The sequence below is a fragment of the Dendrobates tinctorius genome, unplaced genomic scaffold (assembly GCF_039654945.1).
Source record: "Dendrobates tinctorius isolate UK_male_01 unplaced genomic scaffold, ASM3965494v1 ptg000295l, whole genome shotgun sequence".
Lineage (NCBI taxonomy): Eukaryota > Metazoa > Chordata > Amphibia > Anura > Dendrobatidae > Dendrobates > Dendrobates tinctorius.
In genome coordinates this window covers 2,117,230-2,134,162 of record NW_027361962.1, presented here as the reverse complement: position 1 = coordinate 2,134,162, position 16,933 = coordinate 2,117,230, and the positions used below count along the sequence as shown (strand labels likewise).

General features: G+C 41.7%; 1 protein-coding gene across 1 annotated transcript; it reads left to right on the top strand.

Moving 5' to 3' along the window:
* Positions 1 to 9,058: 9,058 nt before the first annotated feature.
* PRR35 (proline rich 35) lies at positions 9,059 to 12,696 on the top strand. The gene is made up of 2 exons (XM_073560369.1): positions 9,059 to 10,594; positions 10,971 to 12,696. Exons 1-2 carry the CDS (start codon positions 9,147 to 9,149, stop codon positions 11,599 to 11,601), a joined length of 2,079 nt encoding a protein of 692 aa, XP_073416470.1. The 5' UTR covers positions 9,059 to 9,146; the 3' UTR covers positions 11,602 to 12,696.
* The last annotated feature ends 4,237 nt before the right edge of the window (positions 12,697 to 16,933 follow it).

The following is a 16,933-nucleotide window of genomic DNA, read 5'->3' as shown; positions in this document are numbered from 1 at the left end:
GGGGCCCATGTCATCACTTCCAGGACTTCTTGATCTACTTTGTGCTGAAGATAATACTTAATGACATTGCCTGGATGTTTAGGGTTTGTTTTTGTGCTGCAGAAAAAAATTTGGAGCCTCCTATTAAATGATGGATAAGTATCTGCTTGTATTTCTCAGTGTTGAGGACGACAGATGCAGTAGTTGGCCAAGGAAACTTAGTGCAGCAGATGACAAACATATCAGGATTACAGTCCTTCAAATTCAGAAGATGTCCAGCAGTGCCATCAACTCAGAACGGCGAGCAACCAGTGGGACCAAGCTACATCCATCTACTGAGAAGTTTAGCCAGAAGTGATCTTCATGGAAGAATTGTATCTCAAACCCATTTCGTCCAAATGGAAACAAGAGCAAACAACACAACTATGCAAGGAAACATAGAAGCTGGAGTTCAGAAAAATGGCAACAGGTGCACTGGACTGAAAAGTACCTAGAAGAAATGATGATGGCAAAGGAAGGTCACTGACTATTGATGGGATTTAGATTTTCTCCATTTTTGCTAATTGATAAAAATAAGATATTAACATTTCTATTTTATTAAGGCATTCTTACTGTGCAGAACTTTTTCCACACCTGCCTAAAACTTTAGGTGGTAAAGTGGTGGTCAATGAGGGAGGGATATTTCATAAACAACATTGCAGTCAGACTTTCTTGAAATGGCAGATAACAGAGAACAATGCATTGTATCCTACAGCACATATCGTGGAAATTAGATAGATTTCTAGTTCCTATTGTCAGTGCTGTAGTATATAGGGGGAAACAGGAGTCTCCTCTTATAGGTAGTGAGTGGGATTGGATTCGGCCAACCAGCAGCACAGAGGGAGGTCCGCACTTCTCCGCAGCATCTTTCTATACTGAAAAAAAGAGCACAGGGAGAGGAGCCAGGGAAGGACTGTGGACTCTTCCAGCACTGTAAGTACTTAGAATATCACTTTTCAATCTCTAAAATGTTATTCTGAGAAAAAGTCTGGAATATTAATAGAATATGTAACAATAAAGTCTGCATTATTCCGGAAGTATCATGGATAACATATATGTATAGCATAGGTTCTGTACGCTCATACCAGAAACTAAAATAAAAACGGATACATCTTATTACAGTTCTCAAAATGATCTGTATAAATGTATTATCATCCGTGACAGCGGATAATAGATAGGTGATAGATAAAGTTATATGAAGCGTGAAAGAATAAAACTAAGAAAATAGACAGACCAAAAGATAAATAATATAAAACAGAGAAAATCTAAATCTACAAACAGATATAAAGAAAAGAGATAAATAATCTAAAACACAAGAAAAAAAGAGAAAATGAAGAATGAATTAAAGAAATCAGATAAAGCAGAGATAAGAAAGAAAACTTAAAAAATAGATTCTTACGGTATGTACATAGATGAATCGATAGCTAAAATAAAGAAATGTTGAACAAGAAAGAAATTAAATAAAGAAGAAATATTATATAGATGTAGATAGTTTAATAGATAATGTAAAACAATGAGATCTAAAACAAGAAAGAAAGAACAAGGTAAGGAAGCCAAGTATATATAGATATAGAGAGATAAATGATAGATAATACGGTAGATAGATAATAGATAGATAGAAGATAGATAATAGTTAGATAATAGATAGATAACAGATATATAGATAATACATAGATAGATAACAGATAATAGACAGATAGATAATAGATATATAGATAATACATAGATAGATAATAGTTAGATAATAGATAGATGAATAGATCGATAATAGACAGATAGATAATAGATATATAGATAATACATAGATAGATAGATAAGATAGCGTAAAGAAAAAAAAATTACAGAAAAAAGCTAAATAACTAAGGTACAGTAGATAGAAGGTGGAACCTTTTTTATTAATTTATATTTATGAAAGATCAAACAAATATTTCCGTCAATCTATCTCTTACTGCAAAGTATAAAACATAATAAATTAGTTGAATGTGTCAGGCTCTTTTTGTCACATGAATGTATGGGGTACAGTGGAAGTGTCGGTGGTCTGTGCTGGATGCCGGTTTGGATAGAAGAGCAGTAAGATTGTCATCAGATTATGACACGAGGGAGCGATTTAGCATTCAAAGGTGTTACATGTAGACGAGTGATTATCATTTCTGAAGCTGATGGATCATTTATTGCTCGTAAAATTTCTGTTGTTTTGTATTCATTGGCACTTATGGGCCACACACATCAAAATCAGATTGGACAACCTCATTGTACATGGAGGATGTGCAGACGGGAGGGGTATTAGGCTTCTATGGGACAAGGTATTGTCTAATGTAGGACAAACAGTACATTTATTAGACATTGTCACAATCTGCATATGTCCCAACATTCAAGGAAGGGATTCATGGAAATACTGAAATGAGGAATATAGCGGAGAACAATAAAATAATTAAAAATGTAGCCAGTTCTGATAGGAGATATTTTATTGCATAAACAATTAATCAATTTAGGACCTAGATAGATGGATAAATAATAGATGATAGATGGATAGAGAATAGATAACTAATAGATGATAGATGATAGATAGATAATAGACAATCGATGATAGATAGATAATAGATATATAGTAGATAGCTGATAGATTATAATGCTCTCATATCTGGGTGCACTATTATCACGCAATCCGATATTATATGGTAATAATTATTCCCTGTGATACCAGGCATCTTCTATCCGTATAATATGGTTATTCTTCTATCCTAGGTATGACGCAATAACAATTCTGGAAAATTTCTAGTTATTTTTTCCTCGGTTGGATGGTTTTGCACAATAAAGACCTGATGATAACATTGTTCTGTCCATAGATATTTCTGTGACTGCACAGGTTTTGCTGCTTGTTCACACAGGGTAATCATCATTACGGTTGTTCTGATTTTTTCCCAGTGTAACTGGGCCCCTGACCGGCCATATATATTAACGATAGAGGCATATGAGTCTGCCAGACCCCGCAGACAACACATGAGGGTCCGGTGTGGTGATACCCAACACAATCTTTTTTTCCCCTCTGTATCAGATGTGGGGGACAGTCAGGCAGACGCCATACACATGAGGAGGTCGGTAATTGGGGTCTTATTACAACTGCGTTGCAAAGAGACTTATTTTGTAGGATGAGGGTACAAGTTCTTACAGCTTGCCTCTCCCATCGTCAGATGTTGGTGGAAATATCTGTCAGCAGACCTCAAAGACTAAGCTGCACGGCCCCAGAGCATCTGCCGTGCCGGTGGTACGCAGGGTGAGGAAGACCCAACCTCGTCTACTGTTGGTGGTGAATGGGTCATAGACAGACGAGGATGGATCTGTACATGGAGATGGCATTATTCTGGCCAAATGTGAGACCTCTGATGGGATTTAGTCAAATCCCCCCAATTTGACTGAATGAATTCTTCATTCACTGTTTTCACCTTCAAAGTCCCCCACTCCAAAGATCAGGACAATCCCGACAAACCAGACCGTGGCCGAGATTGTAATCCACATAATTTAATTTTTCTTTGTAAGAAAGTGTTTTGATATAATAGAGAGAAAGAAAAAAAAAAAAAGAAGCATTATACAAAACGGATATAGAAAACGGGTGCAAGACTCAGGGGGCCGATCCAGTATCCTCCATATATATACAGCAAAAAATGGCAGCCCCCAGACGTGACATAGTGAAAAAACTGTGGTCTGGATTCACCCATGTATGTGCAAACACGGGTGAATAAGTTTTTTCCCCACCATCTCATATCTGGAGTGCTGTTATTATTTGTGATAGATAGATAATTCAGTGGGTAAGGAAAGTATTCAGACCCCTTTAAATTTTTCACTCTGTTTCATTGCAGCCATTTGGTAAATTGAAAAAAGTTCATTTTTTCTCAATGTACACTCTGCATCCTATCTTGACGGAAAAAAAACAGAAATGTAGAAATTTTTGCAAATTTATTAAAAAAGAAAAACTGAAATATCACATGGTCATAAGTATTCAGACCCTTTGCTCAGACACTCATATTTAAGTCGCACGCTGTCCATTTCCTTATGATCCTCCTTGAGATGGCTCTACTCCTTAATTGGAGTCCAGCTGTGTTTAACTAAACTGATAGGACTTGATTTGTAAAGGCGCACACCTGTCTATATAAGAGCTCACAGCTCACAGTGCATGTCAGACCAAATGAGAATCATGAGGTCAAAGGAACTGGCCAAGGAGCTCAGAGACAGAATTGTGGCAAGGCACAGATCTGGCCAAGGTTACAAAAGAATTTATGCAGTAATCAAGGTTCCTAAGAGCACAGTGGCCTCCATAATCCTTACATGGAAGAAGTTTGGCACCACCAGAAGTCTTCCTAGACCTGGCCGTCCAGCCAAACTGAGCAATCGTGGGAGAAGAGCCTTGGTGAGAGAGGTAAAGAGGAACCCCAAGATCACTGTGGCTGAGCTCCACAGATGCAGTAGAGAGATGGGAGAAAGTTCCACAAAGTCAACTATCACTGCAGCCCTCCACCTGTCGGGCCTTTATGGCAGCGTGGCCCGACGGAAGCCTCTCCTCAGTGCCAGACATATGAAAGCCCACATAGAGTTTGCTAAAAAAAACACATGAAGGACTCCCAGACTATGAGAAATAAGATTTGCTGGTCTCATGAGACGAAGATAGAACTTTTTGGTGATAATTCTAAGCGATATATGTGGAGAAAACCAGGCACTGCTCATCACCTGCCCAATACAATCCCAACAGTGAAACATGGTGGTGGCAGCATCATGTTATGGGGGTGTTTTTCAGCTTCAGGGACAGGACGACTGGTTGCCATTGAAGGAAACATGAATGCGGCCAAGTACAGAGACGTCCTGGATGAAAACCTCTTCCAGAGTGCTGTGGACCTCAGACTTGGCCGAAGGTTCACCTTCCAACAAGACAGTGACCCTAAGCACATAGCTAAAATAACAAAGGAGTGGCTTCAGAACAACTCTGTGACCATTCTTGACTGGCCCAGCCCGAGCCCTGACCTAAACCAAATTGAGCATCTCTGGAGAGACCTGAAAATGGCTGTCCACCAACGTTCACCATCCAACCTGACGGAACTGAAGAGGATCTGCAAGGAAGAATGGCAGAGGATCCCAAAATCCAGGGGGGGGAAAACTTGCTCCATCATTCCCACGAAGATTCATGGCTGTACTAGCTCAAAAGGTGCGTCTACTCAATACTAAGCAAAGGGTCTGAATACTTATGACCATGTGAGATTTCAGTTTTTCTTTTTTTAATAAATTTGCAAAAATGTCTACATTTCTGTTTTTTTTTCAGTCAAGATGGGGTGCAGAGTAATGAGGAAAAAGTGAACTTTTTTTTTTTAATTTACCAAACGGATGCAATGAAAGAGTGAAAAATTTAAAGGGGTCTGATTACTTTCCGCACCCACTGTATATAGATAGCTATTAGATAGATAGAAGATGGATAGATAATAGATAATAGACAGATATATAATAATTCATAGATATGTACATAGATAATAGATAAATTAGAGTGCCGGAAGTTCATTTATCTCTCATAGAAGTGTCTGTGGGGCCGGTGGACGAATTTTATGGTTGAGCCTGGATCTGTAGATTATCGGAGGCTCCACCTTGTATGTGGCGATTTCTGATTCCTATATTTAGGCTGTGTACCCACGTAAGCTTTTTTTTGTGTTTTTACCGGCAAAAACGCTTAAAAAAACGCTTACAAGAAGCATCTCATTCATTTTAATGAATTCCGCACTTTGTGCATATTGATGCGTTTTTTTTCGCGAAAAAAACGCATCGCGGTAAAAAACGCAGCATGCTCATTAATTTCGCTGAAAAAAATCTGCATTTCTAATTATATTCTATGAGTAGAAGGATGCTCCTGTAAAAAACTGCACAAAAAAACACGCGTTTTTCATGGGAAGAAGTCCGTTTTTTTCTGCATACGTGGGTACATAGCCTTATAGTTATTCTGTGTGAGATTTATCTACCATGGGGTTGTGTGCAATCGATAGTTTCCAGGGCTCATTGGGGGGTGCAGTATACTGGATAGATCCCCGCACAGAAGGTTCCTGCGCCCTGGATACGATGATTAGTAATTACCGGCAGGGAGAGGGTTAGCAATGTTCTCTGTTGGTGCTCAAGATGTAACCAGCAGTCTGTGCTCCCCCGGGGTCTTCATCTGGCCCTCGGGGGTCCCATACACAGGAGGCTGCACCATTTGGTTGTGGTTGGGAGCAGCCTGTAGCATTAAACTGTGGAATATGAAAAATGGGTCTGTACCAGGCTCTCTCACCAGCAGCTGCTGCGGGAAATGGGCATGTCCTCCCCCACCAACATCCGTGCCATCCCCTGGGGTGCAATCTGTGTGCACCAACACAACCCTCCAACCCGGCTGCTCCGAGACTCCCAGCACTCTCAGCCCAATCCTCTGAGCTTATAGTCATCTTGCTGTTGGTTTGTCCTTATAATTTATAATTAACCCATATGCTGACAAGGATAATCCCACGGAGCTGAGCGGACACCCGACACGCCCCTTACATCTAAAGTGTATGACCACCATAACGATCAGATTGTCAGCAGATCTCATCATGTGAGGCCGGATCTGCCAGTGGTCTCCTGATAAATATCTGCTGTCTATGGTCGGCTCATATGGGTGACCACTGAATACAGGATAGGTGATAAATGCATGATCGCTGAGACCCCCACCGGAGGTGGTCCTCAACTGAATAGTGCAGCTGTCAAGCATGTGCAATACTGCGTCATTCACTGTCTACAAGACTGAGGGAGTAGAGCGCTACTAATGGGGTGGGTGCAGAAGACATCTGAGGGCAGGAGGTCCATGTGGGGTTTATTACTTTATCTACAACGAGGGATAGCTAGAAAGAAGTTGAAATCTTTTCAGATAAATAGTAATGAGGGATAGATAGATGATGGCGGGATCTACGGAGAGATAATAGTCAGATAGATAAATAGATACATAGATAACTAGATAGATAGATAATGGTATTGCGGTATATAGAACAATCAACCAATCGATTGCAGAGTCAAGTGTCTTACGTGAACTAAAATGTTAAAGTACATTTTTAAATAAAAAATGTATAATATCTCAATCACCCCAATCATTTTTCTATAAATATATTTGGTACCTATTGCGTCTGTAAAATTTTGAATGAAAAATAGACCCATATGGAAAATGCTGTAAAACAGAAAAAAAAAAATCTAAATGACAAAATGATGATTTTTCAGTGTTTGCCCCTCCAAAAAATGCAACAAAAAGCCATGAAAATATGATATGTACCACAAAATGGTGGCAATAAAATCTACAGCCCGTCACGCAATACACAAGCTATTAACATTTTTTAGTCGACGGAAAAAACTTGCATGCCTCAGAAAATGGCGACAAACTGAATTTTCTGTTTTTAGTAAAACAAAACAAACTCTACACGTTTGGCAATGCCGTAATCATACTGACCTGAAGAATAAAGTGATCAGGTAAATTTCACCGCATGATGAAAAGAAACCCAGGAAACAATTGCGAAATTGCGGTTTTTTTCCCCCCAGTTCCACAGACTTGGATTTTTTTTTTCATGTTTTTCAGCATATTTTCTGGGGGTTAAGGGGGGATGAATGCACAAAAATAGCCATGACTGGAAGGGGTTAAGGGACATTGCCTGACCTTACTAATTTCACCAGGATCCACAGACTATTTCATGTGTTTGAGACTGTCCTGACTCTTACCCAACAGTAGATGTCAGGAAAAAGAAGGATCGAGCATGTTATGTTGGGTTTTCGATATGCCAAACCTTTTTTTCCCCTTCTGCCCATTCAGGATGCATGCACACTCAGACAAGTCGATCATGCATGTGTATAAGGTGGCCGGAGAAATTGCCGTTGATATGTAGGCCACCTTAACATTTCCGCTACGATTGCGTTACACATCGTTTTACCTCTTTCCATCTTTGCAACTTTTTGCTTCTCCATCTTCTACCGCATGTTCTAGTCTTTTCGGTCTCTCCCTCTTTCTCATCAGTCCATTTCTCCTCCCGCCTGTCTCTCCCCCCGGCTGGTTAGAGGCTGCCCTCAGTGTGAGACTGTGCAGTGATACAGTAATTCCCATGCACAGGTGCAGGGTCCCTGATGCTGTGTTACCCTGAGGCACGTCCCCCCGTGCCTTGCCTGACAGACCAGTGGAAGTAATGTCTTGTGGCAGGTAGAGGAACCCAACAGACCAAGAAGATATGTTAAGAAGTGTTTTCAGAAACCGCAGCCCAAACACCTGTCTCTTCCCCCTTCGTCATTTTTCGTTTCACTCCAAATTCAGAGCAGTGGAGTCAAAAAGAAGTTTGGGGGTCTTGAAGAACTCCGGAGTTGTTGTAAGACTGTAGATACATTGTGCCATCGGTGACATTCATGACCTAAATTCTTGCTTAAGTGATTGAGTAGTTCCATGAAATTAACTTCTGTTGTAGAAAAACTATGGAGGAGACATGTTCTATGGCTCAACTATGAGTTTTTTCATATACCCCACATATAGGAGTCCTCTATTCAGAGTGGTCATCTCTTGGCCAAAGTAGAGAGCAATTACAAAGAGTAACTCTGGGTTTGGAGGACTCAGTGTAATGCTTATTTTCTCCTGTAGTGGTGCTATAGGAAAACTGAACACCTACTGCCAAGTCTCCTCAGATTACAGCTAATCTTTGGAAGTCACATCAGAGAGAGGGAGCACTTAGCTTTCTAATAGGTAGGGAGTAAAATGCTTTAACGTGTTATTTTTCTTCTGTGATCTCTTTCCTTGCTTCATTTTTACTTTTTATCCCAATTTTTTTTTTTAATCTTTAACTCTCGTATCTCCATCTTCCTCATTTTGCCTTTTTTTCAGATCTACAATATGTCTCCATCTAACAAAAATGGTCACTTCTTTGGCTTCTACATGGCCAAAGTCACATTTTCCTTCCAGCAGATACATTGACCAAAATGTGCGCACAGTTTTCAGAAATATTTTCTAAATGAATTTACTTTCTCACTGCAGGTTGGTTCTTCCAGAAACAATAGAAAAAGGAATCTAGCAATTTTGGGAAAGGATCTTGTAATTCTTAAAAGGTAGGTTATCCCATCTGAAGAAAATGTCAAAAGACGAAGAAGCTGGATGCAAGTTGAACTCTACGTGTAAACATAAAGAACGGAAGCCCAAAAAACCACATTATATCCCCAGGCCATGGGGGAAGCCATATAACTACAAGTGTTTTCAGTGCCCCTTTACTTGTATGGAGAAGTCACACCTGTACAACCACATGAAATACAGTCTTTGCAAGAACTCATTGTCACTTCTCATAGAGTCCGACTGGCCGTACAAAAAGAACAGTTTCCTTGTCTCAGAGACAAATCTTCACAAAACACATGCAGAAGGAAACTTAGAAAAACAAGAGGCTTGCGATTCCACTGGAGTATCCACCAAGGCTCGGCAGGTTAGTGAGAAGACCTCTTCTGAAATTCAGAGATTCCTAGAAGAGGATGATGAAAGACCAGAAGACGAAGAAGAAGAGGAAGTGGTTGGCCAAAGTCGGAAGGAGAAAAGCAAGAACATCCCATCTTCACATACAAGCTCCAGCAAGAATGATACTGGGCTGAAGGGCAAAAGGGAGACAGTTAACAAAGATGGAGAACCTGAGTTCATCATTACTGATGTGTTCTCGTTAGATGGACAATGTGAGAAGGAAAGAGAGGAACAAAGATTTGTCAAGGCTTCTCGGAAAACTTCAAGCAATCTTGGAGGATCTCGGGTGGATCAGTGGAAACTATTGACCAGCACGCTTAAGAAAGCTGGAGCAGATACGTCAGTTGGGTGCAATGGAACCAACATCATTCCTTGTTACCCACCACCAACATACTCTGATTACCAAGAACATCAAGGTCTTTCACTTTTAGGTCTTAATTATCCACTGAACACCAACCTGTTCTCCTATTTGAACCCCACCATGACAAGCGGTACAGCCCAGCTCCCTTTTCTTACTTCCACAGCTCAACTGATGCACACCCCACATTCCTCTCACTTCCAGACTTTACAAAACACAGAAAGATCATTTCTTCCTCGTTTCTACTATCCTTTGCTGTTTGAGCATGCTTTTAACACGGATGCCAAAGTGAAGCCAATGAACCAAAGTCAACCAACAAACACGTTTATTGGTATTTCAAAGCCAAAGATGCCTGTGGACCCTCTAAAGACCTGCTCGCTCAAATCAGAAGAAGGGAACACCACCATCTCTTGGGTGCCTGGAGATAAGATACAGAGTCAAACCCCAGCTCATAATAAACCAGAAGTTGAAGGAAAATGGGCTCCCCAGATGGTAAGAGACATCATTCAACATCAGAAGGAGATTTTAGGTACTTACGGAGTGCAAACCTCCAGAAGTAATGAAGTTCCTATGCTGAAATGTAATGTCGAGGTGTCTCCCTGGGAAAAAACGAGTCCTTTAGGATGTGTGAAGAGAAAGTCTTGGTTGGACAGAGATGGAACCAATGTAGCGAGTGAACAGACATCTTTGGTGGAAGGCGAACGGGGTTTCCATAACAGGTAAGACTTTTTTACATATAATAATACAAACATCTTTAGAATCAGTACAAGGTCAAGTAGCCACCTCTTGTTCCTGAGGATCTCCATTCATGAAATATTGCTCCTTCTTCCTGGTATATAAATCTAGTCTTTTTACAGAGTGGGTATGGTTATCAACTCTTTCCTATGGGCATCAGCTTGACAGCCACTCCCAGATGGATGTAAAGACTAGATTTATATACCTGGGAGAACAGGAACAAAACAAAAAAACATGCCGAATTCAGGAAAACAGCAACATTTACACCATGTTAAAAAGAAAATATAGATTTATGACAAGTGACAGGTCCTCTCAATTTTATTTTTCTCATTATAATTTTATTTTTTTTTGTTCCCAAAGCACTCGTTCTCCCATTACTTCTCCTGATCTCTGGAATGAGAAGAGCCCCATTTCAGAGGTGACTACTTGCAAGAGAAGACGATCATCTGAAACCTTCAATGAAAAGTCAGAGCCGGTGGTCGTCAATGCATCTCTGCTCATTGGGGACCTTTCAAGAACTTTGGAGGAATATGGAAAAGTGGAGAAGAAGTTGGCAAACCTGACGTCCGATGACAGTGGTCGTCAGAAAACTCTTGGAGAGCAACTTGGTAAGATACGAATGGAACTCCTTCATATCCACCAGGCTCTAGAGAAGGCTTCGTGCTCACCTGATGGGCCATTAGACCTCTCTCTAAAGAGGGCAGATGATATGGATAAAGAATATCCAGAAAAGTTTCCAATGAGCGAAGATTCCCAAACACCTCCACCCCTCGAATGCCCACCCAAACAGGTGGTGAAAGTGGAACTATTATCTCCAGAATTGGTGACTTGCTATGCCCGTCCCACCAAGTGTGAAGCGGACTCAAGCGTGTTACTCTGCCCCGATGGAAGAGTGGGGAGCACTGGGATTGCCCAGACACACACAGCTCACCAGGAAGAGGTGGGAAGTGTTGGATTTGGAAGAAGCCGACTGCAAATTGAGAATATCTGAAGTCCACAACTATTCCATGGTCATTTTCACACACAAACCCCATGAAGCTTTCCACCTGTAGGCTCGAAAGACATTAAATGCAAGAGCCGGGCTACCAGGTCTGCATGAATAAAACATTCAGCCACCTCACTGTGACAGATTTGCAGAACACTGTGTCAGATTATTTGGCAAGAGATCCAGACAGTATTTTAGTGATAGTACCAGAGGCAAGAGTGCACGTCACACCAGTGGTAGCCCTTGTGGCTTCTATGGGCCTGCTGAGATGAAAGTTCAAGCTCAGGTTAGCAATGTCCTGCTATTCCCATGGGCAAAGTGAACTTATGCAAGGATTTCCCACTTGTCCAACGGTTAAGCTGCCATACTTTCTTACAAGGGTTCTTCTGGGAGATGTGGGGGGCAAGACACGGTTTCAGGAAGGGGCCCTATTTATATTTTTATCTATGGGGGGGGTCCTTTTCTCAGAGTACAACCCTATTTCGAGATCTTTACAATCTTTTTGAGGCCTCCTCAGATATTTATGTAAATTTTTATACCAGAAACTTCCTCAAAAAACACAGGTCCATGAACAGCTCCATAGACAAAGGTGAGATATGTGACATGATATTATCGAGGTCTTAAAGGGGACCTGTCATCAGGTCAAATAAAGGCAGTTTTTTATCTTATTTTATTCCACCTCCTCCTTTGTTTTTATTTATTTATGTTTAAAATCCGCCATACTGTTCCAGAGATATCGGCCTTTTTATTTAGTGCTACTTTATATGGTTTTAACAAATGGGGCGTGGCTCACAGGAGTCTCTGTGGGCGTGTCACTAGGCTGTGAGCCACGCCTTCTTCATAAAACTTATCACTAAACATAAAGGCCCATACCTCTGGAACCGTTTGGTGTATTTTAAAGAAATAAAAAACTAAAATACACAGGGGAGCAGCGGGAATAAAATAACACCATAAACTGTTCACTTTCACCTGGTGACCAGTCCACTTTAAAGTCACAGCTGTGAAAAAAAAATATTTATATGTTGCTCACAACTAAAAATACTTTAATACTTATATTTAATATTTGTTAGTGATCTGATCTATTAAAGCAGTGACTGTGAAGATGTGTTATTTATTACAGACGGGAAAAATGGAAAAAGATTTAAAAAAAAAAAATCATTTAAAGGGGTGTTACCCATCATTGTTTAAAGAGCACAGCACCATACATTTGATAGTGGCTGTATCTGGTACTGCAACTTCGTTCTATTCATGTGAGTGGGTCTTAGCTGCAATACCAGGCACGGCCACTACCAAATGTACGGCGCTGGTCAGGATAGAGAACGGATATTGATAGACTATCCTAGGTGGTGCTGGCGAAGCGTACGGCTGAGATATGGCAGAGTTTCCTAATGTCGACAAGTTGTCTAAACCAATAAATATTGGCAGATACTAAGGTGGGCGTCCGGTTTATGTAAGCCCTATAGACCACGGAGTCATATGATAGGTGTGCAAACATGGCAGGGTATAGGGGTCCCCAATCACCCCCCCCAGCTGCCATCGGTTCCCATCAATTATTTTAGTTGGGAGCTAAGTCGCCCTCCCCCATTTACAAATTCATAAATGCTACAGTCGCGGTTGACCCAAGACCCTAGAGCTAACTGGTCAATACACATAAAAAAAAGTTGCTGAAAATTAACTTTTTCAGTTATTTGTTGTAGTAAAGTCCTTACGGTAGGTCTGACCATCTCCTAGAGGGTTTGCACAAAATTACAAAAACTTTGCTGCTTCTTCCAGAAACAGCGCCACCCCTATCCAATGGTTGTAACTGGTATGGCAGCTCAGCTTCATTAAAGTCAATCTGCAATACCACTTGCAAACTGTGGACAGGGGTGGCGCTGTTTTTGAAAGAGTCCAAACAAGTTTTTCTAATTAAAGAAGAAACGTCCGGCAGTCGGCTATGCCTTTATATCCGGTGAAATAACGCTACATGATGTTTTGCATCTCATAATGACTTTCTACGCCAATTTTTTTTTTTTTTTTGGGGGGGGGGGGTCTCCTGTTCCAACATATATTTAAAGGGGTTATATTAATTAGAAAAATCTAAAAACAGAGCCTCCATGGATTGATGTCTGGTATTGCAGCTCATCTTTAATTGATGTAACAATGAGCTGCAATACCAGACACAACCTGAAAACAATTGTGGCGCTGTTTTTAAAAATTGTTTTTTAAAGGGGTCCGATCATTAGAAGCAAATAAGCCCTGGCATTTCTAAAATCGATAATATTGTGCGAAGTCAAAACACCCTCTTATCGTCTGTTCTGATCACCCCCCTCCGGACCACCATCTAGAGAGAGATCCTGCCTCCCAGTAGGATGTGTGCTTACAGTGCGCGCCGAGGCAGAGCCTCACACCAGCGGGCACCGCTGCCAGCCCATGCAGATGAGTAAATAAGTAAGCCGGCAGAGTTCACATAACCCTGGGGACAGCCATAGGACACTGTCACCGCAGATCAGCGTCACTGTCACTGGACCTCACTGCTGCCCCATTAAACACAGCTCCGGGCTCATGTAATTGGCTCAGACTGAGGGTTACCCTTAAACACGAGAGCATGGCTACCAGCACTCATTTACAGCAGGTCCTACACTCTTAACCCCTCTCATGCCAAAAGGTCCACAGCAGCTGGATCTGAGAACGCAGGATATTGTGCAAGAAGACAACTTGAAACAACCATTATCTTTTATGCCATACGATTGTTGCTGCACCAGCTGCCGCGGCACACACCACCGCCTTCAGCTCTGTCCCAGTAAAATAAAGCCAACAGGTTCTTTAAGGGAATGTCTTGATAGGGATATTGACATCATGGCAGGTGGTAATACTCGATCATACGGGCCTGGATTATCCATATATTGCATTCGTTTTTGAATGACCACATGTAATACCACACTTCACCTGCGGAGGAGCTGTAGGAAAAATGAGCAGCCAATTATAACTTCATTTTGCAAAATCAAAATGTTTCCCAGGAATATGGAGAATCTGAACGAACTGTAGCTCTCATTTTAAGGGGGTTGTCTTCGATGAGATAGATAAACAGATTGAAAACAAGAAATTGATAGATGATATATGAAGAGACTTATAGACAAAATATATAGATGAGGTTCGACAGTCGATGTGGGTCAAGCATTTTAACATCATTTTTTGGATCAACAAGTCATCGGGTTTTGTGCCAAATTAACAAGGCCCCGCGTTTAAAAAATAATAATAAAAATTTGGTGCATTTTTACTTTTTTTTTTTAGAATTTTTTCGTCTGCTTTTTAAGCTATTAAACCCCAACTAAAATACCTGACTTCTTTAAAGTTTGCAGTCAATAAACCCGTCTGTGTAGTGCTAGGACCGCGCACACTTGGCCTTAAAAAAAAAATCCCCCATGTGACGTAAAAGAAATGAAATTTGGCCCAAGGATATAACAATTTTTAGCCCACAAAAAAAAAAAAAACCTAACAGCAAAAAGTCACAATTTCATCCGAATAAATGGAGGATAAGCAGTAACTCCTCCTGTCACTTTTACCTTGTCCTAAATTTATAACGTTCCAGAACTTTTACGTCTACATTTTCCAAGCTGGGAAGATTGATCAGGACGATTATAATGAGGGCCGATCCCTATAATAATCCCTATTGTGTGATGGGCACACTTAGGAGGAGGTCTTGCTTTCTCCTCTCGCGCTCCCTTCGCCCCTCTCTCTCCTGCTTTCTCTCGCCCCTTTCCTCTGGCTGGATGGATTGGTTGTGTCAGACTCAAGCAGCCGCGTCCCTTCATCCCCCCCAGCTTGGTGCTATCATTTATCCCGATCACAGGAGAGAGGGGACCTGTCAGATCGCGCTCATGTCTTCATTGGCCGGGGCTGCGCTGAGCGGCGGTGACAGAGCTGGGAGTGCGTTACCACGTGCAGCGGGGCGATAATGTGCGTCAGGATGTCCGGAGAACGCACCACAAGATCGCTCAACGGTCCACATCAAACCTAATGGGAGAAGCGCCAGGAGGAGCCGCGATATCCTACCTGGTGCTAAATCTAGGGGCCGTGCCATATCGAGCCAGCGTGCGCCAAGGGTACAAGGCTCGGGATGGGGAGAAAACAAATTTCTACACCACACAGTAATTTTTTTTTGTTAGTCCTTTTTAGTTTTAAATTCCATTTTGCAAAGCTTAAACCAAGTCTTAGTTTTTGCTTTTGTTTGTCTCCCCCCTCCATACCCTTTACACCACCGTTAATCCCTTTAGTTTTGGGGAGGAGGATCTCACGTGTTCTCATAGGAAAAGGGACAGGGTCATCCAGGACTGGGCCTCCTCTCTCCAGGGGTCCCTCAGCAAAAATGACCAAGAAACGCCTATTTAATCCAGTGACTGATCTACGACATCATTTTAAAAGTGCCGTGCGGCGGGCAGTCCGGCCCATCACCGGTGAGTGCTGTGCGTGTGACCAGCCCGTCCGTCAGCAGCCTACATTAAAGAGGTTGCCCATTTTTGACAACTCCTTATCAATGGCCCTGAAGTGGTGGATAAAATAACAAAAAAAAACCTCCATACTTACCTTCCAATCCAGCGCCGCTCCTCGCCACTCTCCAGTGTCCCCCGCCGGCCTCTGGACAGAAGCAAAGTCACGTGACTGCTGCAGCCAATCAGTGGCTGCTAATAAGGTGCAGCTTCCTCAGTTTTGTCCGAGCAGAAGAAAAGTGACATTTCTCATCAGATAAAAGTTATCTCACCCCCTATGTCCGACAAGCCATCAATCTGTGTAATATCTTCCATGCAGGAGACACGACGAGGCTGTGGATGAGCTGAACAGCTGCCTCTGTCTACACTGATAACAGTGGTGGTGGAGTCGATGCTGGAAACAGTAGGGATCAATACTACACGGTATTATTTATAGATGTGGTCTGGCGGCACACCACATATCCAGACGGCGCCACAGGGACCAGACCGACATGGGAAGGGGCTTGTGTAGAGACTGAAGAGCAGAGGAATAATGGACACTATTATATCAGAGGGGCCCGAGTGCTCTTATATGCACAACGCAGGGGCCCGAGTGCACGTGTATTCACCAGAAAGGGGCCCAAGTGCTCTTATGCACCACACACGGCCCATTCACACTTACAAGCATCATAGCATTTGTAGCAGCCATTTTTATTAGCACTGGAGCCATCACTTAGTCACTGAGCCATTCAGGCTCTTTTGTGGCTCCTCTTTTTTTATATTGAATTCAATTCAGTACCAGAAAGAAGAAGAAAAAAAAAAAGAAAAAAAAAAAATCAGGTAATCTAGAACAATCATGCCGAAACCCAATGGACCCCATTACCTTATAA